Genomic DNA, 26,905 nt, shown 5'->3' on the forward strand with positions numbered 1-26,905 from the left:
GGGGTGGGGGCTGCTCCCCTGTGGCGCCGTCCCTGGCAGTGGGCCGGCTGTGGCCCAGTTCAGAGTTGGGGTGGGGGCTGCTGCCCTGTGGCGCCGTCCCTGGCAGTGGGCCGGCTGTGGCCCAGTTCAGAGTTGGTGTTCAGAGTTGGGGTGGGGGCTGCTCCCCTGTGGCGCCGTCCCTGGCAGTGGGCCGGCTGTGGCCCAGTTCAGAGTTGGTGTTCAGAGTTGGGGTGGGGGCTGCTCCCCTGTGGCGCCGTCCCTGGCAGTGGGCCGGCTGTGGCCCAGTTCAGAGTTGGTGTTCAGAGTTGGGGTGGGGGCTGCTCCCCTGTGGCGCCGTCCCTGGCAGTGGGCCGGCTGTGGCCCAGTTCAGAGTTGGTGTTCAGAGTTGGGGTGGGGGCTGCTCCCCTGTGGCGCCGTCCCTGGCAGTGGGCCGGCTGTGGCCCAGTTCAGAGTTTGGGCGGGGGCTGCTCCCCTGTGGCGCCGTCCCTGGCAGTGGGCCGGCTGTGGCCCCGTTCAGTGCGCTCAGCGCTGCCCCCGCTCTCTCGTCCATCTCCGCTGTAAACCAGACAACGAGGGCCCGCTGCCGCTTCATTTACCATCAGTCACCGACGGGCAAAACATTTCCGACACACCACCACGGCGTCGAGCACTGCGCGCGCGGGCCGCGGTCCGGCTGGCTCAGAAGTACTGCTGCAGTGACTCGCCCAGAGTGGCCTCCATCTGGCCGATGAGCGCCTGGGTGGCGGCCTCGACGCGCGGCTCGTCGTCCTCCAGCAGCTCGGCCAGGAACGGCATCGTCTCGGGCAGCAGCGCCAGGTAGTCGTCGCCGAGTCGGGCGTGCACGGCCGAGAGCGAGGCCACGGCGTCCAGCCGCACCTGAGGGCAGCCCGTACTCAGCCACACAGCCACCCCATACACACACCGACGGCGCAGCAGACACTGTCGGAGCGGCACAGCACTCCGAACACAGCACATTCCATACACTGGTCACCTGCACCATTGGACAAACCGAACACAGCACCTTCCATACACTGGTCACCTGCACCATTGGACAAACCGAACACAACACATTCCATACACTGGTCACCTGCACCATCGGACAAACCGAACACAGCATACTCCATACACTGGTCACCTGCTCCATTGGACAAACCGAACACAGTATATTCCATACACTGGTCACCTGCACCATTGGACAAACCGAACACAACACATTCCATACACTGGTCACCTGCACCATTGGACAAACCGAACACAGCACCTTCCATACACTGGTCACCTGCACCATTGGACAAACCGAACACAGTATATTCGCTGGACTATGTGCCAATACTGTGCCACCTCCCGTGCTCTGGCGCGCCCGGTCCGTACCTGCGGCGACTGGTGGCGCGTCTTCAGCAGCAGCTGGTGGTTGGCCGGCTTCCAGAGTGAGTCGTCGCCGGCGGCGGCCAGGAACGCCACCAGACAGGGCACCAAGTGACCGTGCACACGCCGCTGGCGGCGCTCCTCGGCGCCCTGCTCGTTCTCCAGCTGCCGGCACGGGCGGCCCCGTCAGACACACCCGCTGGCCATGTGGTCTGCTATATGTACAATGTACATGCGTGTGCTTGTCGTGTGGATCATAGACGTAGGAACGTTTTCCAAAGTGTGTGTGTGGGGGGGGGGGGGCAGGCTCCCAGAGGTCTACAATCTAAACCTACCCCCAAAATCCAATTTCTCCTCGGATTTCGGCCACTTTGTTTTCGCAAACATGCTCAAGGTAAAAAAAAAAATCGAGACAAAAAATGTTTAAAATTTCAGGGCGACTGCCATCCAGAAACTCATCCTCATGGACGCGTCCCCCTGTCCTCCGCAGCCGTTGGCACCTATGCAAATAAGAGAGGCATCCAGAAAAGAATCTTATTACGAGCGAGTGTGAAACGTGCAAAGCGAGTCTTTTCAATATACCTATAAAAATCAGCATGAACTGCCCAGCTAGGCTCAGCTAGGCCTGTAACGTTTTTAAGATGTTTATATATCAGCGACCTCTGCAACTGGGCTGATTGACTTATGAAAGGCCGGTGTGGGCAGTGTCCCAAAATTTGCTAGTTTTGGGTGGGAAGTGACATCCAATTGAAATCAATTTTCCACTATCATCTTCAATTTTCCAGAACAATTTTTCACTCCCAATTTTACCAATAAAGAGCACTTGCACGTACGTTTGCTGGCTGGCTTTCCTACCTCCATATTGCATTAAATCATCTTATAATGCAGCTCCCACGTTCTCCAACATTTACAAAAAAAAAATGATGATCCCTGTTTCAACTTTTAGTGCCTTTCTTACTGGCAAATTTCCACTCTCAGCCCTCTTTGCAGTGCGGAGTATCTTCCTCTTACACCCAAGCCAAAGTAAAATTTTGGGACGCTGGTGTGGGACCTTTAGAGGCCAGTTGGGCCCTCAGAGACCAGGGCCTGCAAAGGGCAGTTTGAGACCTTTAGAGACCGACTTCGGTCATCAGTGGCTAATGTGGGTCATTACAGACCAGCATGGGCCCTAAGAGGTCAGTGTCGGACCCTAAAAGACCGGCATGGGCCGGGGTTGGACCCCTAAGGCCAGGATGGACCCTCAGAGACCGATGCGGACCCTAAGAGGCCGGCATCGGGTCTTCAGAATTCAGTGCGGGGCCCTCAGAGGCACCTAAAGGTTAGTCTTGGGACCCCAGACACAGAAATGAGGCCACCTGAGGCTGGTTTAGGGACCCTCGAATGCCAGTGGAGGGCCCTCAGAGGTCAATGTGGGTTCTCACTTATTAGCGGTCAATGTAGGCACTTGACCGCTACTGAAGGGCCCTCCGAGATCAAGTGTACATAGGCGGCGGAACGGGGAGGGCACCGGGGCACCGTGCCCCCTTTGATTTGAGCCTTTTAACATTAGCCCTATGTGCGTTGCATGGAAAGAATGGGACCAAAAGTCGGCAGTGCCCCCCTTAATTGAAGGTTTTCCGCCGCTACTGTCAGTGTCTGTCAGTGTAGGACCCTCAAAGACCGGTATGGGCGCTGTTAACCCGCGACGTGCTGGGGGTGTGTGTTTTAACACCTCCTGTATTTTTTCGCGTTTTGCCGTTTGTGACACACCTTATCATACATCAATACTACACATGTTGTGAAAATTTCAGGCCAAGGTCATTCAAGGTCACGTCACCAGGTCACTTGAAGTGACCACACCTCATAAAAAGTTTCAATGTCTCCCATATCTACACATAGTAACCGATCGCTTTGAAACTTTCAGATGTTGCTAACAGCAATAGTGTGTACAAAATGTACGCCTCAGAATTTTGATATCGATGACCTAAGGTCAGGTCAATTTTGCGACATCCTCAAGTCATCATAAGTCAATGGGAGAAAACTGAAATGCGCCTCTTTTGGACGAAAGCCATTATAAACACTCCCAAACACTGAATTACAAGTAACTTAGACACACTGAACATGAAAATGGTGTCCGTGACGACCCCTGTTTATGCCCCTCAGGTCATCTCAGATCACGAATGGTGTCTAACAGTTTTTCGCAAATAACTTTTGATAGAGGCATACTAGAGCGATGAAAACACCTTAGATGTGTTCATTTCGACGATACAGATCGATTGATATGCAACATGACCCTTTCCGGTCAGGTCATGACCTTGACCTGAGGTAAAATTTTCAAGTTGACATTTCGAAGTCAAATTATAGGTAGTTCATTCGATGCGTCTTGACGAGAGGAACACGATGCCGGTAAAACTAAGCTCGTGCATGGCTTGAGTGAAAAGTTATTGCAGAAAAACTTCCGAAAAAACGGTTGTTTTGGCAGTTTTTGGCCCCTGCAGGTAAAACCGCTGACGTTAGGTGAAATCTGAGAGAATTATTCAGAAAGGTCGTTGATAGGGCGCTTTTCGAATGCGCTTTTCCACGGCGCTGCAGCTCTATTGGTTCCCGAGTTATGCGTTGGCTTTTGCCTTCAATGACATCTGGTGACCTGACCAAAAAAGTGACCGGAGTGATTTCGTCATTATTTTTGGCGCTATTTCGAACGCCGCCTTTCGCGTATCGCTACGTGGCCCAGGAGCCGAATTATAAGGGGGTGTTTAAACACCCCCCCCCCAACAGGGCGTGGAAATCCAGGACCCCAGCCAGGACCCCCCAGGGGGGGGGGGGCAAACGGCCCCCCTGTCCTTTTCCGTCGATATCTCCTAAACGGCTGAAGATATCGCCACCAAACTTTCAGAACCCCTCCCGGCATCAATATTACACGTTGTGACCAATTTTTTTTCCAGAGGCTACGATAGGTTGGCCACAAACGACGTCAGAATGACGTCATGTTCTGTCATTTTCGACCGAAAAAAGACCTTCGCGAGAAGACCTGTCAGGCCTACAGCTTTGAAGATACAGAAAAATGATCAAACATAAAAGGTGTAGAATTGACAGGGCTACAAAACTGCTATCTCTGATTTTTAAAATTTTTGAGTTTTGACCCCCAAAAATCAAAAAGCATTTTATTGGATATATTAGCCAAAACAATCCAAAATGTTTTTTGAGTTAAAACAGAATATATGTGATAGTACCTACCATCTTCTATCTACATAACAAATTTCAGATCGATACCTCGTTTTTTGGCCAAGTTATAGCGAAAAAACTGTTTAAAAATGATGACGTCAAATTTTCAAACTCAATTTTTGACTATTCTAGATCTCGTAGAGCAAAATAAAGACCACCATTAGACTCCCCGTGACGAGCTGCATCGAATCAATACCCATTTTATACAAAATTATCAACTTTGAAATTTGACCTAATTTGACCTGACCTTGACCTGACCTTCACCAAAACGTGACCTAGGCTGGCCCCAAAGGCTGCCTAACCCACATAATCGCATTTGTCATGTAAAATGGACCATAAAACATGTACCACACGACACTTTCATATTGTGAACCCGGGGACCTGACCTCGCTGTGACCTGACCTGGTATCAGTGACCTCAGATAGCAAAGTATGTGTTTGACGAACAATGTAGGGGAAGGTGGGGTAAGACGGACCAGCTAAGGTTTGAGGCCGCATCTACACTGCTCTCGTAATTCATATTATTTATAGTCTTCGGAATGCTCAATCCTTCCTCTGTTGATATGTGTAAAGACTAAATTTCACATTAAAGACATCTAGGTGGTGGATGCTCTTAAAGAGGGACATGTCAAAAACTCAGACAAGAAAAAACGTGGGGTAAGACGGACCACCCAGCAGTGCCTGCTATCCGTTCATGTGTGTTACACTTCTGCTCTGTACTCCTGTAAGAAAAGGTAACCAAAATGGTAAAATAACAGAATGAGCCTTTATTCTTTACTCATGTGTGATGGAAGTGCAGCTAAAAGCTGGGAACATGTGTATTGTGTGTTGATTGTCGTTTGGCATGAATACATGCTAACTGAGCACTTGCATGCATGGCTCACATGCAGCAAAGACTCCTTCCTGAAAAATTAACTTACTTAAACTTGTGTCAATGTTTTGGAAAAGAACTTCCCATATGCAGGGTACAATGGACCACAACAGGGTAAGATGGACCACAGTGGTCCGTCTTGCCCCAAATCTAAATTCTGTCATTATCATGACATATATGTCAAATAGCCCAACATTGCAAGACCTTGCCTTTCCTGAAGTGTGACTATAACTAAGTTTATAACTTTGTTCTTCACAGTTAAGTGCAAAATAGAAACTAATCGTGCAAGAAAGGCGCCGTAATTGAATCACCCGTAGACCTCTTATATTAGATCGGTTTGACGAAAAACAACATTTTTCTCAATAACTCAAAAGCTATGCATCCTAGCAGCATGAGCTCAAGGTGGCCATTGTTACGAAGGAAAACAAACATAGTGAGTGCATAAAGCAGTAGATACCAGCAGCGGTTCAGCCGGGAGGGCTGGTGGTCCGTCTTGCCCCGCTGGGCCGTCTTACCCCACCTTCCCCTACCATCGATGGTTTTCAATAAATTACCGATTTCCTCGATTTCACAACACATTTCATGAAATGCCTGCGAACGGTGAAAATCCGACCTTTGACCTGACCTGTGACGTCATCAGTTTGACCTAGGTCAATGAAATTTGGTCACAAGGTAGTTCCCGGGTGAGGCTATCGAACGCCGTTTGAATTTTGAAAATCGACCGGTAAATTTCCGAGATCTTAGGGGGGGGGGGCGAAACGGCCCCCCCCCTACGGGTGGTAGGGTCCGCCGATAGCCCTACGGGGCGCGATTTAATAGCTGGCGTGGGTTTCTTGAGCTGAGCCTCGTGACATTCAAATAAGGGCCAGAGCCCCATACGCCCATGGGGGCCCATTGATTGTTGGGGGGTGGGGGAGGGGAACAAATGATATGATGGCCCTCTGATTTGCCTTTGGAGGGGGGGGGGGGAAAGGGCATATGTGCCTACCACAGCATCATGCATTACCAACATCACATATGCATATGCATTACTTTGAGTGCGTCAAAGGTGATAATAGATGCACCGGCCACGGCAAACCCACGCCTTTATCCTTTCCAATTCCAAGCAGTCAGGCTACCGGCCGCCAGGCCCGCCACCGCGATATGACAGCGGGCCGGCTGGAATGCGTCATTTGCCTGCGGCAGCGCCCAGCTGCGCCGGGGCTGTTTGACAGGTCACCCATACCGTGACCTCGCCCCTCCCCACCTCCCCAGCTCGGTACTGACCACCCCTTCACTTTGACATGGACTCGACTAAGGCTCAACGCCATCTAGTTACGTCTGGAGATATTTACTAGATCCACTGTACCTACTGCGTCGACTGTACCTGTTTCTCCACTGTCCCCCTGGCGTCTCCACTCCGTGCCCATCAGTATCACCCCGGCTGTCCTCCAGTGTACCTGCCATCTGCTCACCTGGTCGACCAGAGGCTGTAGCAGCACGTGGAAACGCTCGCTGTTGAGGAAGCCCTCTGTGTCGTGCTGGCACACCTTGGTGAGCGTGTCCAGGGCGTACTCGGCCAGTTCACAGGAGCCCTCCTCGTCACCTGGGTAGCAGCCAGCCAGTCAGTCACCAATCGACGCGCGTCACTGCCGGCCGCCTATGCCCTGACGTGACAAACCTCTAACATCTTCTAGCCATGACACGTAAAAAACACGTATTTTGACAGGAAATCGACTTCGGTAGAAGCAGAGACTGACGCTATGGCACTTATGTCAGATAATGTTCGTGCAAAACGCCCAATCAGGCACATCAAGCTCAGTTTTGGTTCACTTGCTTAACCCGCGCCCCGCTGGGGGTCCTGGATTTCCACGCCCTGCTGGGGGGGGGGGGGGGGAGTGCTTGAACACCCCCTTCTAACTTGACTCCTAGGATACATAGCGATACGGGAAAGGCGGCGTTTGAAAGAACGTCAACAATAATGACGAAGTTACTTCGGTCATTTTTTCGGTCACGTCAAAGGTCGTACCAGAGGTAACTGATGGCCGAATTTCGTCAATTTTCAGGTCAAATGTCGACAATTTTCAACAAGTCGACGCATAACTCAGAAACTGAAGTAAATATTACATTTATCTTCTCCGACTACGCCGGTAGTCTCCACTGCTACTGGAGTGAAGATGTAGCGGTGTGCGAGACTGGCGCAGCGCATGCGCTTCAGGGTCTCGGCGACGGCTGCAGCTGCGCCGGGATCCACTGCACACTTCACCACGTGTGACTCAGCAAACGTGTCAACGCACGTGGCGTCCCATCATAGGCGTAGGAACGTTTTCGAAAAAGGGGGAGGGGCAGGCTCCCAGAGGTCCAAAACCTAACCTACCCCCCAAATCCAATTTCTCCTCGGATTTCGGCCACTTTGTTTTCGCAAACATGCTCAGAGCTAAAAACAAAATCGAGACAAAAGAAAAATGTTAAATTTTCAGGGAGACCCCCGTCCAGAAACTCAAACTGATGGACTTGTTCCCCTGTCCTCCGCAGCCGTAAGCACCCATGCAAATTCCAGAGGCATCCAGCAACTTTTTCATTACGAGCGAGCGTAAAACGTGCAAAGAGAGTCTTTTCAATATGCCTATAAAAATCAGCATGAACGGCCCAGCTAGGCTCAGCCGGGCCTGCAACGTTTTTAAGAGGTTTTATATCAGCGACCACTGCAACTGGGCTGATTGACTATCAGAGGCCGGTGTGGGACTTTTAGAGGCCGGTCTGGGCCCTCAAAGGCAGTTAACCCTCGCCGGAGTCGGACTATAAATTTTCTACATACGCGCCGGCCGAGGGGGGGGGGGGGGGTACGACCCCTCCTCGCCGTTTCGCGTCCCAGGTAGAGCTAGCGCGTCGCGGAAAAAAACGAGCGCGTGCGCCGTTACGAGACGCACAGATCGATACCCGATTTTAAGGTCCTAGGTCAACCGGTGACCTCTGAGGTCAGGTCAAGTGCCCCAAGGTACGGTTCCGTTTTTGGTGAATAACTTCGCAAAAAAAAAAACGGCCGCAGAGCCACGACTACCATAAAAACCGTCAAAGTACCGGCATAATCTCAGGCAGCTTTTGCCAAATTGTCAGGGAACTCAGATTTGTTTTTCAATAGAAAAACACAATTCTAAAGAATAGTGTTTTAACTATTGACAACAAACCTTCGGTTACTAAAAACCTGCATTCTTGATTCTAGCTTACCCCTAATAGAGATGCCACATTTTGGCAATTTCAGTACCCACCCCACCGCAACAGCCACCCATTGTCCAACGACATCTAGCAGCAGGCCGATTTTGACTGAGTTGGCCCCCAAATGGGTGAGCCACACCCTTTCAGCGATTGCCAATTTAAGCGACTGAATCTTTTGAGCGAGTGACAATTCGGCGAAATCAATAACAGCAATCATCACATATAACGAGCACCAGAATCAGCGAAGCCAATTTGAACGAATATATTGAGGTCAATGAAGGACCAAGTGATCAACTGCAGTTACTACAGCAAAACGAAGCTAAACGATATTTTTTATACAATTCCCGGAAACTTTCCCCTCGAGAAATGTGTCTCATAAATAAATGTCTGCGTTCTGGGTAGTTAGTTCTTTCTATCACATGAGCGAAACCTTTTCAGCGATTATCCTTTTAAGCGTATTTTCTTTACCTTCGCCCCAGTGGGGGGGCATATGTTACCACCCTGTCGCGTTTTTTTTGCGTGTGAATAAAAAACCGCGGCGCGTAGCGCCGCGCCGCTTGGGGTAGCTTTTGGTACATCAATTTTGGACAATGTGTGAGATTTTTGACCCCAGGTCATGTCAGGTCAGGTCACCAGGTCAAGTTAACTGACCAAGCCTTAAAAAAAGTTTGCAATCATGTCCAGTCTGCAGTGTTTGTCAGAAAGGTTTTAAACTTGGTGGATTGCATGCTGTTATGGGCGCCTACAATTTGTATATCTCGGAATTTCTATATCCGTGACCTAAGGTCAGGTCAGTGGCGTGACCTTTCCATTACATTACAAGTCAATGGAGAAAAATGAAAATGCCTCTAGATCCGTGTGTACGCATAGGAACAGTCCAAATATTTCAGAATCACAATGATTTAGTCCACTCGTGATGACCAAGGTGTCATTTTTACTGATAGCCTCTAGAAAGGTCATCCGAGGTCATTTGAGGCTACAAACAGTTTTTTTTGCCAATAACTCGCGATTGGAAAGAGATAGAACGCTGGGGATGGTCTCATTGTGTTTGTCTTGTTGAGACGCATCGACTGATATGCAACATGACCTTTTCCGGTCAGGTCATGACCTTGACCTGAGGTCAAATTTTCAAGTTGACCTTTTAAGGTCAAATTATAGTTCATTCGACGCGTCTCGGTGAGGGGAACACGATCCTGGCAATAAAAATGTCGTGGCTTTTTGAAGTCGAAAGTTATTGTCGAAAAACACTTTTCGTAAAAACAGCTATTTTTGGAGTTTTTGCCCTCTGGAGGCTAAACCGTTGACCTGAAGTCAATATTGATAATGACCTTTTCAAAAGAAGAGTTCAAAAGCTATCGATTGCTTTTCCATGCGTTTTTCTAGCTACCATAGTTCCTGAGATAGCGGCATGTTTTCTGAAAAATATGATGACAATTGGCAAATTTTGACCTTTGATGACCTCTAGTGACCCCAATATTGCTCTAAGGTGAAAAATGACCGAAATACTTTCAAACGTACGCATTGAGAGCTATCGACTGTTTTTTACCGCGTCTTTCTAGCTCTCTTAGTTTTTGAGTTAGAGGTGGGTGGTAACATATGCCCCCCCCCCCCCATTAGGGCGAAGTTGGCTGAGACCGCCACTGGGGCGCGGGTTAAGTCCAATTATCAGGGGCGGCGCCACGGGTTTTCGATAGGGGGGGACGGGGACCGAAAATCGAAAATCCCAAAAGTAGATACTGATTGTGTATGCAAAAAAAAACGAGGCACGTAACGCCGCGAAACTTGGCAAGGCCCAAAACACATCGAATGGTGCATCCCGTTTCCAAACTTATCCTAGGACAATTAAGATCGATCACCTTTTCAAGCATCCTTGCCTCTAAATCAAAATTTGCAGTCTTGCCAACTCAAAGCTGGTTTCCTACAAGCTGCGAATTGCTTAGGTATGAGTAGCAGTGCTAGCTATATATTCTTACGTTTCGTGCTTTCAAATTTTCGATCTTACGTCTGGTCAGCTTCAGGGCTTCACCATCATATAGTCATGGTGGAGGAAAAGTGGGAATGTCTTCTGCTCTGACAAGTGCGCCAAAACTGCAATATAATTTCAGAATCATGACATCACCACCTGATCCATATGTAACGGGCAGGGTGCAGCTAATGGCTAGCCGTCAGTGGTCATGTCATCGGTGGTCACTCAAAAGGCCATGCTAGGTCATGGAAGGTCACCAGCCGTTATTTGATCACACTTTCTGATGGATTTTACTTGCCAAGAGCTTCGCGGGAAAAACGAGCGCATGCACCGTTGAAAAAATTGAGTGAAAGGGTCTCAGGTCCGGCGACCTCTGCAGGTGAAATGCCCCAGGGTAGGATTCCGGTGCTTGTTGATTAACTTCGTCAAAAATGGCAGTAGAGCTGTGGTGTCGGCACCATTGTGTTCGTCATGCTCGAGCTGGCACGACCTGCATCGTTCTCATATTCACCCTCCAATCGTAACTACAGCAGGCGCTGTTACGATAGCTCGGCAAAATCCAGAGACCTTCATTACCTTCCTTTGGGAGGTAATGAAGGTCTCTGGAAACCTCATCCCACATCTCTTTAGCATTAGTGGCTCTCCTTATGGAACAGGTTTCTTGACTGGTCTGTTTCACCCCAGAATTCAAAGACTATAATAGTCAAGGTAAATCCGAGCGCACCACAGTGAGCACAATTTGATAAGCTGGTGTATCTCAATTTTCATGTAGAACCTTTCACGTATCACGAACCTAAAACCCTTTCGTGCACTCATGCAAAAGCAACTGCCATGTTTCAACAGCTGGTAATGGCATTTTCACAGCCGCTGACGTAAGAAGGGGAGGGATGGGGGGCTCGATTAGACCCGCCGACCGAACTTAGTTTTGCAGAAAAAAAAACGAGTGCTATCGAACCCCTTGACGAGAGGGAGTCGATGCTATATCCAATTATAAGGTCTTGGGCTACTGCGTGCTTTTTTGGTCCTGCCTGTGATCTATCCGAACACTTCTCCCCACAAGTGCTGGGGTTAATGGCATAGATTTCAAATGGTTCCTGTGGTAGAACTGCCATGCTTGAATTTGACTAATTAGGAATGGAAAATGTTCATATGGTAACGGAAATCTATGGAATTTCAGTGAACTTGGTTTTATCGGCAATGGGGTCTGGCAATGGGGTGGGGAGGTTATAAGTAATAACCCTGCCTGGCGCCCCAAAAAGGGGGCACGATCCCCGAGGCCCTGCCGATCACCTTATAACTACAGGCATCACAGCTCCACACCTTTTGCAGATGGCCAGGACCCCCTGCGATGCATCCCAACAGCAATCTTTATTCAGAACCTGCCTTGATTAACCAACGATGCCTTAAATGCGACGGATAGCTCTAACTATAATGCATTATTATCAACTATTGAACGACCCTCGCCGATAGGGGGGTACTGTACCCCCCTAACTTTCGATAGCGGGGGACCTGTCCCCCCCGTCCCCCCCGGTGGCGCCGCCCATGCCAATTATCTAGACACATCTAGGCAATGAAAAAAAATAAAATAAAAGGCAGCTTGCTTCGGAACTGGATTCGAATCCGGACCACCGCACAGTGGGGATTTTTCCGATCTAGCGCGTCTTAATTCCAAAAATCTTTTTTTGATTTTTGTTTATTTTTTTGTGTCAGTGGGGCTAAGAAATGTCTGCATTTTTCATATATGGTATTGTTTTATCTTATGTCCACAGCAAGACTAGGAAAAATGCGCCCAAAGTTCACACTCATGCGTGATTACTCAATGGGCTCAGTAAGGCAAGAAAGTATAGCTCAATTTCATTGTCCTGTCCTGTTGGTTTTATTCTTGCGAGGTCTTAACCCGCGCGGGGCTGGGGGGGGGGGTAAATTTTACCCCCCCTCGCGAATTTTTGCGATATCTCAAAAACGGCGGCGCGCAGCGCCGCCAAATTTTCAGTACCTTTTCTTACATCAATTTGACACGTTCCCTGAAAATTTGAGCGAAATCCGTCGGAAAATTTTTGAGAAATTGACGTTTTAGTGACGTCATGTTCGCCATTTTCGCCTCAAAAACGGCAAAAGTTCAAACGCCGCTAACATCTTCATTTTTAAAGGAATCAAGACGTAACAAAAAAGGTTATGCGTAATTTTACTTTGTCTATCAAATGGCTATCTCGGTTTTTTGAAAATTTTGGATTTTGGCCTAAATTTTTTCAAAAAATTGACTTTTTTGGGAAAATCATTATAAAATCCAAAATTTTGAGTCTATCGAAAAAACCGGAATATATGTCACAGACGTGGTATATGTGCACCTACATACCAAATTTTAGAAGAATCGGTTCAAAAATGTGGGAGTTATTCAAAATTTCATGACGTCACGACACACAAATTTTTTGAAAAATGACTTTTTTGGAACTTCTGGACCTCGTACGGAAACAAAAATAGCACCATTCGATTCGCCGTGAAAAACTGCATCAGATAGACACCTTTTTAGGCCTTAACAACCAACTTCAAAATTTGACCTCACTTGACCTGACGTTGACCTGACCTCGACCTGAAATTCATCCAGAGGTGGTCCATATCACTTATTGAGTGTGCCTATTGAATTCTATGAGTAAAATGACCCATAAAACATGTGTCGCACATGCCCTTTTCTATATTTTGTTTTTTGGTGACCTGACCTGACCTGACCTGACCTTGACCTTGACCTCTGAATGATGTTGTATGCAACTAATATTGTCTTGGTAGCCTAAGAACACATTTTGGGCGATCAGTCTCAGTCCATGACTCCATTCTTCGGCAACTACTGTGCAAGGCCGATACTGTAGAAACTTGCAATTTGTACCCTTGACCTGACCTTGACCTTGACCTCAAACTTTAAATTAAGTACATGTTTTTAGTAGTTCGTGATGAGAGCTTTCGATTGGCGTTTGAATTTTCCAAATCGGACCATTAGTTCGGGAGATAACAGGGGGGGTAAAATTTACCCCCCCCCCCAGCCCCGCGCGTTCGGCTGGAGACCCCAGCCCCGCGCGGGTTAAAGTTGCATATCTTCTGAAAGGCACCTTTATTAGGAATGGAATGGCAAACAGAATGTATGCCACAACCTTACTAAGGTCACAAAAAAAGCCATTTACAAAAAAAAAACTTACAGACACCATATTGAAGGAATGGCATTCTATATAAATGTAGGAAATCAACAATGTTTTCCCCACATTTCCACTCCGAAACATATCCTATTGACTTCGCCACTTTCTCCTGCACAAGACAACGCCTAGTTTGGCTGCCGGAACTTGCCTGAACACGGAATATTCACATTAGAGTATCTTAATACCCCACTCTAGGAGCGCTAGGGCAAACAGCACGATATAGGTATGTTCCGGACATAGACGAATAATTTTACTTCGTGATTTATATGATGCATATTTTCTGAGACACATTCATTAGGAATAGGATGACAAGCGTACATTATACATACCGTAACCTTATTAACCCTCGCACTTGTGGGGAGGGGGAGGGGGAAGGGGTCATATAAAACCCCATGGTTTTTGGCAAATTACTCGCGCAAAAAGCGGCCGATCGCGACGAAACTTTCGGTGCTCTTGATTTAATGAATTTTATATCTAACCTAAAATTTCATGACTCTGACCCAACTGACCTTTGACATATTTCTCGAGACCATGTTTGGCCGGAATCGCGATTAGGCGTATGCCAGCTCACATTATCCGCGGTTTCCAGTCTTTTTGTGGTTTTAAGCGTTCAAATATGTGAAATGATGTTGGTGCCAAACATTATGGTGGGTGTCAAGGTCACGTGAAGGTCAAGTCAATGACCTTTGATGACCTTGGTTCACTTTTTCAAGTTTTACTTGTTACTAGGGTAGTTTTTGGTGCTGATTTTGAATTTAGCAGCCATTTGAATATTTACGAAGTAGTTCTGGTGCCTTCGTACCATGTTACGAAGCTGTCAGTAGTAGGTGACACCTACTATGGATGGCCGGCAGGACGCCTACTGGTCGATCTGACCTGACCTGACCCGACCTGGCCTAAATGCATAAAGACATCGTCTGTGATAAAAAACTAACATGAAATTCGTGATCAGCACCCCAAAATACCCAGTAACACCCTAACTTTACGAAATTTCAAGAGGTCTCGATTTCCCAACTTGTGTTGGGTTAGTAAACTGACTTGGAAAGTCAACTAATGACCTTGGACTTTGAAATTGGATATATTCGGCCTCATCTCGTCATAGGCAGCACGCTTGATTTTTCCGCGAAGCTCTAGCTGAATCAGGGGCCATACGGCTGAGACGGGGGTCCAATTGAACCCCCTATACTATGTTGATTATGCACATTTACAGGTAACATTCTCACCAGAACACACCAGCCAATATCTGTGCACAATCTGGCTACAATACTACCTATGGTTTGCCCTCTACGAATAAAGACGTGCTAGATCGGAAAAATCCCCACTGTGCACCGGTAAGGTGTTTCCATTTGGAGTCTAAGCTCTTATGAGGCACTGATCGGATCAGTGATGCCCATGGAAATAGGGTCTATGTCTAGCGCCAGAGCGACTGGGCCGCCAGCTCTCCCTTCCTTATACAGCTGCGGCTGCCCTAAGCCGCCGACCAACAATCAGCTCTTTATAAGCAGCCGGTCCGGCCACGTCCGGCGGTGCTACAACTGGCACCTGGCAGTAGCGGTCGCTCCGAGAGACTGGAGGCGCCGCTGAGCGCGGCTGCCAGCGGCCGCACCAGGTGTCCGGCGAACAGCACGAAGAGACCCTGCAGCCGGCCGGCCAGTGCGTCCGTCAGCCTGCCGGTCACCGAGCCGCTGTCAGCCACACCACCACCACCATACATACATACAGACAGACAAACAGCAGACAAGCACCCCTGCCTCCCTAGTGAACCTCTGGCGCCGCCCACCGCTAGTACAGTCGTGTACAGGTTGATGGTCCCCTACTCTTTATCCACTGGGTTCCTATGGCTCAGCATTGGCAGCAGCCGCCTGGTACCGGTAGGCTGTGCCGCATGACCCGAGAGTGAAGCGGCACAGTCTACCCACGCCGTTTGACATCGGCTCGGGTCGCCGGGTGGAGCGCTTTGTCAGAGGTCAAAAAAACTTCCTACTCGCTTACATTGTAGGCGACAGAAGCTGACAGGCACCAGAGACATTCGGTGACAAAGTCACGAAAATGGTGAACACACTGCATCGCATTTGTTGACGGCGTTTTCGCACACTGCTAGCGAACAGACTAACCAGCCAATCCGCGGCGAGAATAACCCTGAGCGAACCAATCGGATGCTGGTGACACGAGGGGACAACGCTGAGCTGACGCCCCAGCCGCCAGGGAGCCTTCACTGTGGATTTTGTAGGCCCCAGGAGCCAACGCATCAAAGATTTTGAGCGGGCCTTTTCGGCGCACGTCTATGAGAGGTATGCTGTGATCATGAACACGTAGCAAAACAGGAGTGGACTCTCGCGAGTAGCGCGTGCTTGTCCAATTTTCAAACAAGTTTTAATGCTTTCAAGAAAGGGACTGGCGCCGTGATGAAAGCTGAGTTGTATTGTGGTTATGAAAGGCAGGAATTAACACTGGAGGTAAGCAGGGGGGTGTCACTACTTTGCTTCGCCATAGGTCCAGTACTGATGTCATTGGTTTCGGACCCGGTGACGTCAGTGCTGGCTACATCCGGGAACTTCTTGCACTTGGTTCTCATTAGAGGTGGCCATATTGTTTTGTCCCGTGACGACACATTTGCGTCACTGAGTCCGAAACTGGCTGTAAACAAATCGCTCAGTGTCGCTACCTCCTATATATGGCCTTGGAGGTAAGGAATCTTGGGGTGTCTAATTTTGCTAGTTTAGGTACTTGTAAGTTGGATCAACAACGCTGGCCCGGTGGGGATCAAAAGCAAGGCTGTGTGGATTTGTTGCCTGATTTTGAAACACTTGCCAAAGTTGTCAATGAATAGATGTTTTTACTGTTAATGTTGATACAAATTTCATTTTGATTTTAATCTTTTCAGCCCTAGAAGAGCAGGAATTTCAATTTTCATTAGCTGGTAAAAGTAGGTTTACCAGTCCAAGGACTCCGAAAAATGTCGTAGGTTGGTATGTAGGTTGTAAGCTGGGAGGTTGTAGGCTGGTAGGTTTTCTGTTTTGTGTTGGTATGTTGTAGGTAGGTTGTAGGTTAGTAGTTATGTAAGTTTGGTTCAGGCTGAATTGTTTTTCCTTCATTCCGACTTCTACTCTTTTACTCTTGCAAAAAGTGTTTAAGAACTCTGAATGAAAGAAAAACATCATTACCTAACCTAATCTTACTTTCTACCCTACCACCATACCACCTATTACCTACCAGCCTACAGCCTATCTACCTTCTACCTACCTGTACCTACAAGCTACAACTTCCCTACCTTAAACCTGCCAACCGACAAGCTCCGAAGCATACAACCCACCTACCTAGCACCTACACCTATTTTATTTTGACTTATTGTATACTATTAACAAAAATCTAATGATTAGAATTTTGGTTCAACAATATTAGTGGCCTTGATGTGGAAAAGGAACGTTTTGCAACATGTTGCATAGGTAGGTATATTGTATTATACATAGGTAGGCACCTATTATTTGTTATGTCATAACAGGTGTGAAATCTCACCATATAGAACACAAATCTAAATGTATTATGGAAAAATGTAAAATAGAATGTAAGCAATTCTTAAATGCATCTGCACAAGATTAGTTACACATGTATTCAGTGTCCCAAAGTTGAGTTTTGGCTGGGGTGTCAGAGGGGCATATTATCCACCAAAAAGGGGTAGAAGGTGGAAACTGCTGGTTAGAATAGATACAAAAAGAGTGAGATAAGATCAATAGCCTTTATTTTTATCCATGAGTATCTATTATGATCATAAACCAACTCCAAGTATCCACACAACTCAGTCCACCACACCTGTCCACCTGTTTAAGTCCACCACACCTGAACTGCCTTTTGAGGTAACAAGGTGTTCTTGGCTGAGAGTGGTTAATTGCTCTTAGAAATTGGTGGTGTGAGTGGCAAATGAATCTCAGTATTTCCCACCCAAATCAACAAATTTTGGGACACTGTAATAATACATTATCCAGGTTTAGGGCCACACTAACATTGGCGACACTAACATTAACACTGGCCTGATGAAGCCTATATTTTTTCCCAATTTTATCACCCTAGTGCAACACTTATCCGGCCTCTGGGGGCAGGGGACACAAAGGGGGTTGAAAAATTTTGTAGGTGACACAAAATAAGTTTTTTTTACCTCTGCGCTTTGTAGACCAGCTGTCGCGTCAGACCAGCGCGGGGGGAGGGGCTCGTCTCGGTGGTTGGCGTGGGCTGGCGAGTGGTGTGGGGCGTGTTGGTGGACCATGGGGGCTGGGCGGGTGTGTGTGGTCACTTCCTGGACCTGCATTGCACATTTTGCGTCGCTGAACAATTGCATTCCGGTTTTTGCTAAGCACAATGCACGGAAGACCCAGCGAATATAATTTACTTGTGCATTGTGCAAAACGTGATTTGGCACGGTATCGAGGCAACCATAGGTCTTGTGCCACATTTATGCATGATATTTAGGCAATAGGCTTATGAAAATGGTAGATTGATCGGATTGATCCTGGATGTTAATTCGTATGCTAAATGTCGACATGTATTAAATGAACGAATGAATGAATCAATCAATCAATCGACAATCGACATGTAGATATAAAACCGTATAAATGGCTCGCAACCACTAAAAGCAAACCAGATCCTAACTCGGAAAAGTAGCCGGAGCCCCGATGAGGCTCGAACCAGGACTCCACGTTGAAAGTTTTGCCAACGATCCATCATCATTCCACCAAGCTAGAGCGACCGGCACCCGAAACCACAAAAACATTCATTGACTTTGCTGCCGACCTCCCGGCCCCGCCGCCCGCCCGGCCAGACTTTGCCCCGGCCGTGGCCACCATCCGGTGTAGCTCAGCGTAGGAGTGCTTGACTGTCAAACTGACCGGTAGTGTTCGATACGCTTCGCGTGCTGGATGTTTATTTCTGTGTCCGAGGCTATGCGATTAGTCCACTTTTCAGAAAGATTATTTGGTGACAGGTTTGTTTTCTTTCTTTGCTGCAATTCATGAGGAGACCGTATGGACCCTTACCTGTCCTTCCGCACCCCACTTGGGAGATGGGTGTTTGAACCCCCCTGGGTTTTGTGAATATCTCTAAAGCGAATTTTTGGAGGGTGGATTACGATCGGTTCTATGCGACAAGTGACCACACACACCCAGCCCCAGGTCCGCTCACTCCCTCCCCACATCACCCCCGCCCCACACCACACTCCAGCCCGCCTCATCCACCGAGCCGAGCCAAATAGACAGGCCTGACCCTTACCCCCCCCCTCCCCCCCAGCCGGTGTAACGCAGCGTCCGGTCAAATCGCTCTACCAGGCGACCCGAGCCGGTGTCATACAGTGTGGGTAGGCTGTGCCGCTTCACTCTCGGGTCATGCGGCACAGCCTACCGGTACCAGGCGGCTGCTGCCAATGCTGAGCCATAGGAACCCGGTGGATAAAGAGAAGCGGACCATCAACCTGTACACGACTGTACCAGCCACCCCGCGGACACCCCGCCGACTGCGGCCCACCAACGCCCAGCCGAAACCGGCCCGCGCCCCCGCAGTCTGCCAGACACACACCTGAAGAAAGTGACGAGCCGCGCGGTGGGGGCGCCAGCGCCGCTCGCCCAGTCGAGCAGGCGCACCAGCAGCGGTCCAAAGGTGGCCTCCGAGAGCCGCGGTACCACACACGTCACGGCCTCCAGCACGGCGGCCTCCACGCGGCGCGCGGTGGCCGGGCGTGCGCCGCCGGCCGCGCGGAACTCGAGCGCCCTGCTCGGCCACCGGACGCCACCGTCACAGTGACACAGCGACACAGCGACAGCTACACAGCGACAGCGACACAGCGACAGCGACACAGCGACAGCTACACAGCGACAGCGACAGCGACAACTACACAGCGACAGCTACACAGCGACACAGCGTCACAGCTACACGTCAGCGACACAGCGACAGCTACACAGCGACACAGCGACAGCGACAACTACACAGCGACAACGACAACTACACAGCGACACAGCGTCACAGCTACACGTCAGCGACACAGCGACAGCTACACAGCGACACAGCGACACGACAGCGACACAAGACAACTACACAGCTACACAGCGACAGCTACACAGCTACAGCGACAACTACAGAGCGACACAGCGTCACAGCTACACGTCAGTGACACAGCGACAGCTACACAGCGACAGCGACAACTACACAGCGACACAGCGTCACAGCTACACGTCAGCGACACAGCGACAGCGACACAGCGACAGCTACACAGCGACACGACGGCGACACAGCGACACGACAGCGACACAAGACAACTACACAGCGACACAGCGACAGCGACACAGCGTCACAGCTACACGTCAGCGACACAGCGACAGTGACACAGCGACAGCGACACAGCGACAACGACAACTACACAGCGAAACAGCGTCACAGCTACACGTCAGCGACACAGCGACAGCGACAACTACACAGCGACACAGCGTCACAGCTACACGTCAGCGACACAGCGACAGCTGCGCAGCGACAGCTACACAGCGACACGACAGCTACACAGCGACACGACAGCTACACAGCGACACGACAGCGACACAAGACAACTACACAGCTACACAGCGACAACGACAGTGACAGCGACACAGCGACAGCGACACAACGTCACAGCGACACAGCTACACAGCGACAGTGGCGACACAGCGACAGTGGCGATACTATGACAGCTACACAGCGACAGTGGCGACAGCTACACAGCGACACAGCGACAGTGGCGATATAACGACAGTGGCGATACAACGACAGCTACACAGCTACTCAGCGACAGCGACACAGCGACAGCTACACAGGACAACTACACAGCTACACAGCGACAGCTGCACAGCGACAGTGGCGATACAACGACAACTACACAGCGACAGTGGCGATACAACGACAGCGACACAGCTACACAGCGACAGCTACATAGCGACACAGCGACAGCGACACAACGTCACAGCGAAAGCTACACAGCTACACAGCGACAGCTACACGGCGACAGCGACATCTACACAGCGACAGCGACACAGCGACAGCGACAGCTACACAGCGACAGCTACACAGCGACAGCTACACAGCGACAGCTACACAGCTACACAACGACAGCTACACGGCGACAGCGACATCTACACAGCGACAGCGACACAGCGACAGCTACACAGCGACAGCTACACAGCGACAGCTACACAGCGACAGCGAAAACTACACAGCGACAGCTACACAGCGACATGACCAGGCACGGTCACGTCAGCCTGCTCACTTAACACTGAGGAAACTTTTCCAAAGGGCGAAAATGGACAATGACTCGTCATTCAAGGGCGAAATTCAAGCATCATGTTCAAATTAATGATTAAGCAAAGCGGCGAAATCGCATGCCACCGGTAGCGGCGGAATGTACGTTATACCATGAGCGGCCGGGAATATTGCCAGGCCTGAAGCGGCGGCACTGCTGTGGTGAGGGAGCGCCTGTGAGGTGGCGCCATTTACCGGACAATGAGCGCCTGTGAGGTGGCGCCATTTACCGGACAATGAGCGCCTGTAGCGACGGCAGGGCGGCGCTCAGCTCCGCCACATCGGCCGAGCGCGCCGCATCCGACAGCACAGGCATCAGAGCGGCCAGCGCGTCCGCCGCGCCGTCGGCCACCAGTCTGCCGAAGCACTGGTCCACGGCCGGCAGCAGCACCCGCAGTGGCACGCCGGTGGCCAGCCGCCGTCTGCCGGCCGGTCCAACACAGGTCAGCAGGCGCCCAGCCGGTGTCTGCCGCGCCGATTATGATTTATGGGCATGGACATTGGACAATGGACAGAAATAAAGTTGAATTGATGCAAAAGCACAAACTTATTACGAGGCACCTCTTCAACAAAACAAAACGAAACAGAGCATCACCGAAATAAACACACATACACACGCCAGGTCTCAGACGCAACCCCGCCGCCCCGACAGACCTTCTGTCCGTTACAGAGCTGGACCACACGCGCTCCGCCAGCCTGCGGCCTCCTCCCTAACCGTCTGGCCAGACCGGGACGGTGCCGTTCCATGGCATATGCCGTCCCGGCCCCGGGGAGAGCTGTGGGATACCTCCCCGGGCCGGGGAGATCTAGTGGATAACTCCCTGGCGCTCCAGACGGGCCGCGAGTAGAGCAAACGACAAACAAACAAACACGCTAGAGTGCAATAAACCGTGTATGCGACTGAATGGGGACTATGATAACATATTAACAGTGAAATAAGTTCAAGTACTTCATAAGTTATTGAGGATAAAACAGCCGCGCATCAATTTCGGGACACCGTGTACTGTACTGTAGGGTGTCCTGGCCCGCAGTCCGTACCGTGTCTGGCTGAGCCGGTGTGACAGTCAGGCGGAGCCGTGCGCCGTACCGTACCGTGTCTGGCTGAGCCGGTGTGACAGCACGCCGGCGCCGTCGGTGCCGTGCGCGGCCGACAGCCGGCTGACGTGCGCCACCAGATCGGCCACGTACGGAGAGATGAAGTGGGCCAGCGCCTCGGTCAGCTTCAGCGTCAGCGTCACGGCCGACAGCAGCAGCAGCTGGTCGCTGGCGAGCGAACACCCAGTCAGGTCGCGGCCAGCCACACCCAAACTCTGCGCAGCATCACAAACGCACACTCACATCATAGCTGTATGTACATTATCGGCTTCAGGAATCAGCCAAATTGCCGATGCCTTTTGGGTCAAGTCTTCAAAAATAGAATTTCGCACGCATATTTCCAGGGGCTAATACAAAATTATGGGGGAGGGGGTAACGCATTATATGGGGGAGATGCATAATAAAACAATTATAATATGTCGATTTTTCGGAGCGCCGGCGGATACCGAGGGGTGCCGTTGGCTCCCGTAGGGGAGGTTATCTCATTCACTGATCTGCGCAGCTTGAATCAAAGCTTGTCAAACAGCTGTTAAGTTCTCAGGCGAGGAAAACAACAAAATTCCGTTTCCTTCAGATCTTAACCCTCGCATGTGTGCGGCGTTTACCAGCGTCTAGCGTGTGGGGGGGTCGGTTGGACCCCCCTGCCGTTCGGCCCCTGATTGAGTTAGAGCCTCGCGAAAAAAAAAAAACGAGCGTGCTGCCCGTGACAGGAGGAAACCGATGATACCCAATTTTAAGGTCCTAAGTCATTGGCTGACCTTCCAGGTCAGGTCAACGACTCAAAAGTCGGGAAAATCGGGACCTGCTATAACTTCGTAAAGGGAAGCTGTTACGGGGTTTTTCGGGGCGCTGATCACGTATTTCATGTTATTTTTTATCACAGATGATGTCTGCATGCATTTAGGCCAGGTCGGGTCAGGTCAACCAGTAGGCGTCCTGCCGGCTATCCACAGTAGGTGTTAACTGCCACTAACGGTATCGTAACATTTTACGAAGGTAGGTACTAAAACTACTTAGTAAATGTTCAGATGGATGCTAGTTTTAGTTTAGTTTAGATTAATGGACTGTCATTAGACTAGGACTATTCTTGCGTCCATTTCATTTTAAAAAGTAAGCAAGTAATAGCCTAATATATATATATATATATATATATATATATATATATATATATATATATATATATATATATATATATATATATATATATATATATATATATATATATATATATATATATATATATATATATATATATATATATATATATATATATATATATATATATATATATATATAATATATTATTTGTTTATTTGTTTATTAGGCATTGTCAGCCACAGGCAAAACCCAATGACGGCTGAGGTCAAAGTAAAATATAAACACGCACACGCACACACGCACACACACAAGACACACACTATTTCATCACACCTGCCTACGCACATGCATATGCCTATACCCACCACAGACAAAAAGCCGCGGGACACTTAAAGACAGCAATAGCTCGTATAAAAGTGGCAAAAGGCCAAAACACTGAGGCACAATAAAAAAGGAACAATAAAATGACACATGATCTGTAAAAAATGCAAAAGATAAAAGTAATGCAAACAATAGCAGCCTACGTCATACAAGTACCAAGGCCTCGTGCGTAGGCACGGATGCGCGCGGTGCATTGGAGACTAGGCTGAAAGAAATCCTCGTCTGGATATTTGTTCAGGAACTCATTCACTAGTTTCGGGACTCGTACGCCGAGGCCGTTCTTCACCGTATCAACCCGTCCAAAAGGTACGTTGAACAAGCCCGTCTGCCTAGAGCGCCGGCCAGGAACACGCAGCGAAAACATAGTCACAAGTAGTCCACAGTCCAGTCGGCCGGCAAACACAGAGCGTATGAATTTCAAGTCGGTCTGAACAAGTCTAGCTTTGATGGACATACAGTGAAAATGTTGGAGGAGAGACTCATAGTCCATCGAGCACCGGCTATGTGTCTTGGCGCCTGACCACATCAGGTAACGGTGTTGCAGTCTCTCCAATCTCGCAAGGTGAGTAGGTGCTGCGCCACTCCAGACGACACTCGCGTATTCCACAACCGATCTGACATGGGCATTGTACGCCGCCATGACTGCCCGGTGATCGAAGTACGGCAGCCGGGTACGGTGTGAGACCTGCATGCTGCGCATAAGCAGACCTAGCATGCGGTTGGCCTTGCTCACACAGGCGTCAACATGCGCGCCAAATGTTAGCCTGGAGTCCAGGATCACACCCAGATCTCTGATCTCCGTACACCGCTCGAGTTCGTGACCATCTAAAAAGTATGATGATGCGATGGGAGATGTACGTAAAGTAAAGGTGATGGTCTTGCATTTAGCCGGATTGAGCCTAAGATGCCATGTTTTTGACCAGTCACTAAGACGGCTTAGATCAGCCTGAAGAGAGTTGACGTCCGCTGGACATTGAATTCTGTGGAAAATTTTGACATCATCAGCATATGACAGTGAGCTGGTCTGAAGTTGAGACGGAAGGTCAGCTACATAGCATGTGAAGAGAATCGGACCGAGAATGCTGCCTTCCGGAACTCCAGATTGCACTGGGATCCAGTCCGAGTGCTTGCCATCCAGAATGACCCGCTGATAGCGGTGGCTGAGGTAAGAATCAATCCAGCTATATGCAAGACCGGTGATATTAAAAGAGTGCCTAAGCTTGTGTAAAAGTAGCCTATGACTAACACTTGTAAAAGCAGAAGAGTAATCGGTGTAGATCGTATCGGTTTGCATGCTCTTTGTCAGTGAGACCCAACAGTGATCCATAAAACATGCCAGATTTGTCACGCAAGAACGTTTTGGAAGAAACCCATGTTGGGAGTCTGGAAGAGCGGGTAGACATGCACGAAGTAAGCCCTCACACACAACTTTTTCCAAGATTTTAGAACTGATTGCCAAAAGTGAAACTGGTCGGTAGTTTTCTGGGAGTTTTTTGGAACCCTTTTTGAATACCGGAATCACATTAGCCCGCTTCCACGTCGTCGGAAATACTCCGGATCTCACTGACAGTTTACATATGATCTCAAGAGGGACCGCAAGCTCATCCGCACATTCACGCATAATCCTAGCACTTAGTCCGTCCGGTCCACACGCCTTGTGTGGGCTGAGCTGGCGCAGCAGCTGAGCTACGCGGCCCGCTGGCACGTCAAAAGCAGAGAGGCCTGGGGCGTTCAGAACCGGCGGCTCGGGCAGCGGACCCGCGTGCGGGGCACTGAATTTAGTTGCAAAACAGGCATTAAATATGTTAGCGCGAGCGAACACATCCGTCGCGACCCGCCCGCCCCACTCGAGCACAGGAGACGCCGATGCATGTGACTTCAGTGATTTTACAAAAGACCAGTATCGTTTCGGGTTGTCTTTAAACTCTCGTATTAACCCTAGTAGGTATGAGCGGTAGCTTTGATCGGCCTGTCGCTTGAAGTCAGCTCTGGCAGCGGAGTGGGCCCGAATGTTCTCTTCAGTCGGACTGACTTTCTTACGCTTTTGAGCCATCTCCTTACGTTTAAGGAGGTCGCGAACAGTCCTATCATACCAGGGTGGGTACTTTCTACGCAGCTCTACCAAAGGTACAAAGTCCTGAATAGCGGCAAAAGTAAGATCGTAGAACATCATTGTCGCATCGTTCACATTAAAATCCCACAGCACACTCCACGGAAGCAGTCTCAGCGACTGCCGCAGAGCAGCAAACTCCGCACGCTTGTAGTTGTACACTTTGGTCCTGGTCACCCGGGGCGGGACACCCAGGTCCACTGTGAACCGAGTTTCTACCGCCTCGTGGTCAGCGTCGAAGATCTTGTCACGGACCCGGGAGTGGGCCGCGCCACCACGAGTCACCACAAGGTCCAGAAAATTGCCGCCACGCGTCGGAGCCGTCACCGATTGCTCCGCCTCGCATGTAGTGAGCGCGTCGATGAACAGCTCGGCGCGGGCGGTGCGGCTGCGGTAGGTCGGCTCTCCGTCTTCCCAGGTAAGCTCCGGCAGGTTCAGGTCGCCAGTCAGTAGAAACGGGTGTCCAGTAGCGTGTAGCCCCCGCAGGAGGTCGGCGATTTTCTGCGTTGCCTCATTCTGGCTTGGGGGCCGATAACAGATTGCCAGGTAGGCCGCTCGACCGGAGCCGAGCTGGACGACCAGAGACTCGCAGTCCGTCTCGAGATCGGGTCTGTGGACGGGCGACAGCGAGGCCTTAACTGCGCAGGCCACCCCACCACCGTTCGCTGTCCGGTCGCGCCTGAACCAGGTGAAGCCTTCCAGTCCCAGCTGCAGCTCAGAGTCAGTCGGCAGGCTGGGAGCCATCTTTGTCTCTACAAAGCAGAGGGCGTCGAACTCCGCCAGCTCTCCCGCGTGCGTTCGCAGAGTGCCCAGCTTCCCCTTGAGGCTGTTGACATTCTGGCTGTAGAGGCGGAGAGCGGGTCCCGGGTTGTGCTCAATGTTCCCGGACAGCGACAGGAGGAGCAGAAGCCACCAGCCGCAGCCAGCCCGCTTCAGCAGCCGCTGCCTCCGACCCCCAGCTGCCCAGAGCTGGTGAGCAGCCGTGCAGGACAAGGTACCGCTGTCTTCGCAGGTGGCAGCACCGGCTGGACCAAAAGCTTCACTGTCTAGTGTCGGGTCGCGGCCGGTTCGGAACAGCTCCACGGCAGCCAGGAGCAGCAATACAGTCAGTGCCGCAGTCAAAACCAT

The 26,905-nt window shown here is 50.0% G+C and overlaps 1 protein-coding gene across 1 annotated transcript; it reads right to left on the minus strand.

Annotated features, from left to right (window-relative positions):
• Positions 1–571: 571 nt before the first annotated feature.
• On the minus strand, positions 572–26,905 carry LOC122372338 (HEAT repeat-containing protein 1-like). Its single transcript, XM_043349430.1, has 8 exons — positions 25,869–26,905; positions 22,186–22,356; positions 21,324–21,515; positions 19,348–19,539; positions 15,328–15,452; positions 6,894–7,024; positions 1,372–1,530; positions 572–876 (listed from the first exon to the last, which is right to left on the minus strand). The coding sequence occupies exons 1-8, from the start codon at positions 26,903–26,905 to the stop codon at positions 679–681; spliced, it is 2,205 nt and encodes a 734-aa protein (XP_043205365.1). The 3' UTR covers positions 572–678.

This window comes from Amphibalanus amphitrite, unplaced genomic scaffold (genome assembly GCF_019059575.1).
Source record: "Amphibalanus amphitrite isolate SeventyFive unplaced genomic scaffold, NRLGWU_Aamphi_draft 001347F_arrow, whole genome shotgun sequence".
NCBI classification, from domain to species: domain Eukaryota; kingdom Metazoa; phylum Arthropoda; class Thecostraca; order Balanomorpha; family Balanidae; genus Amphibalanus; species Amphibalanus amphitrite.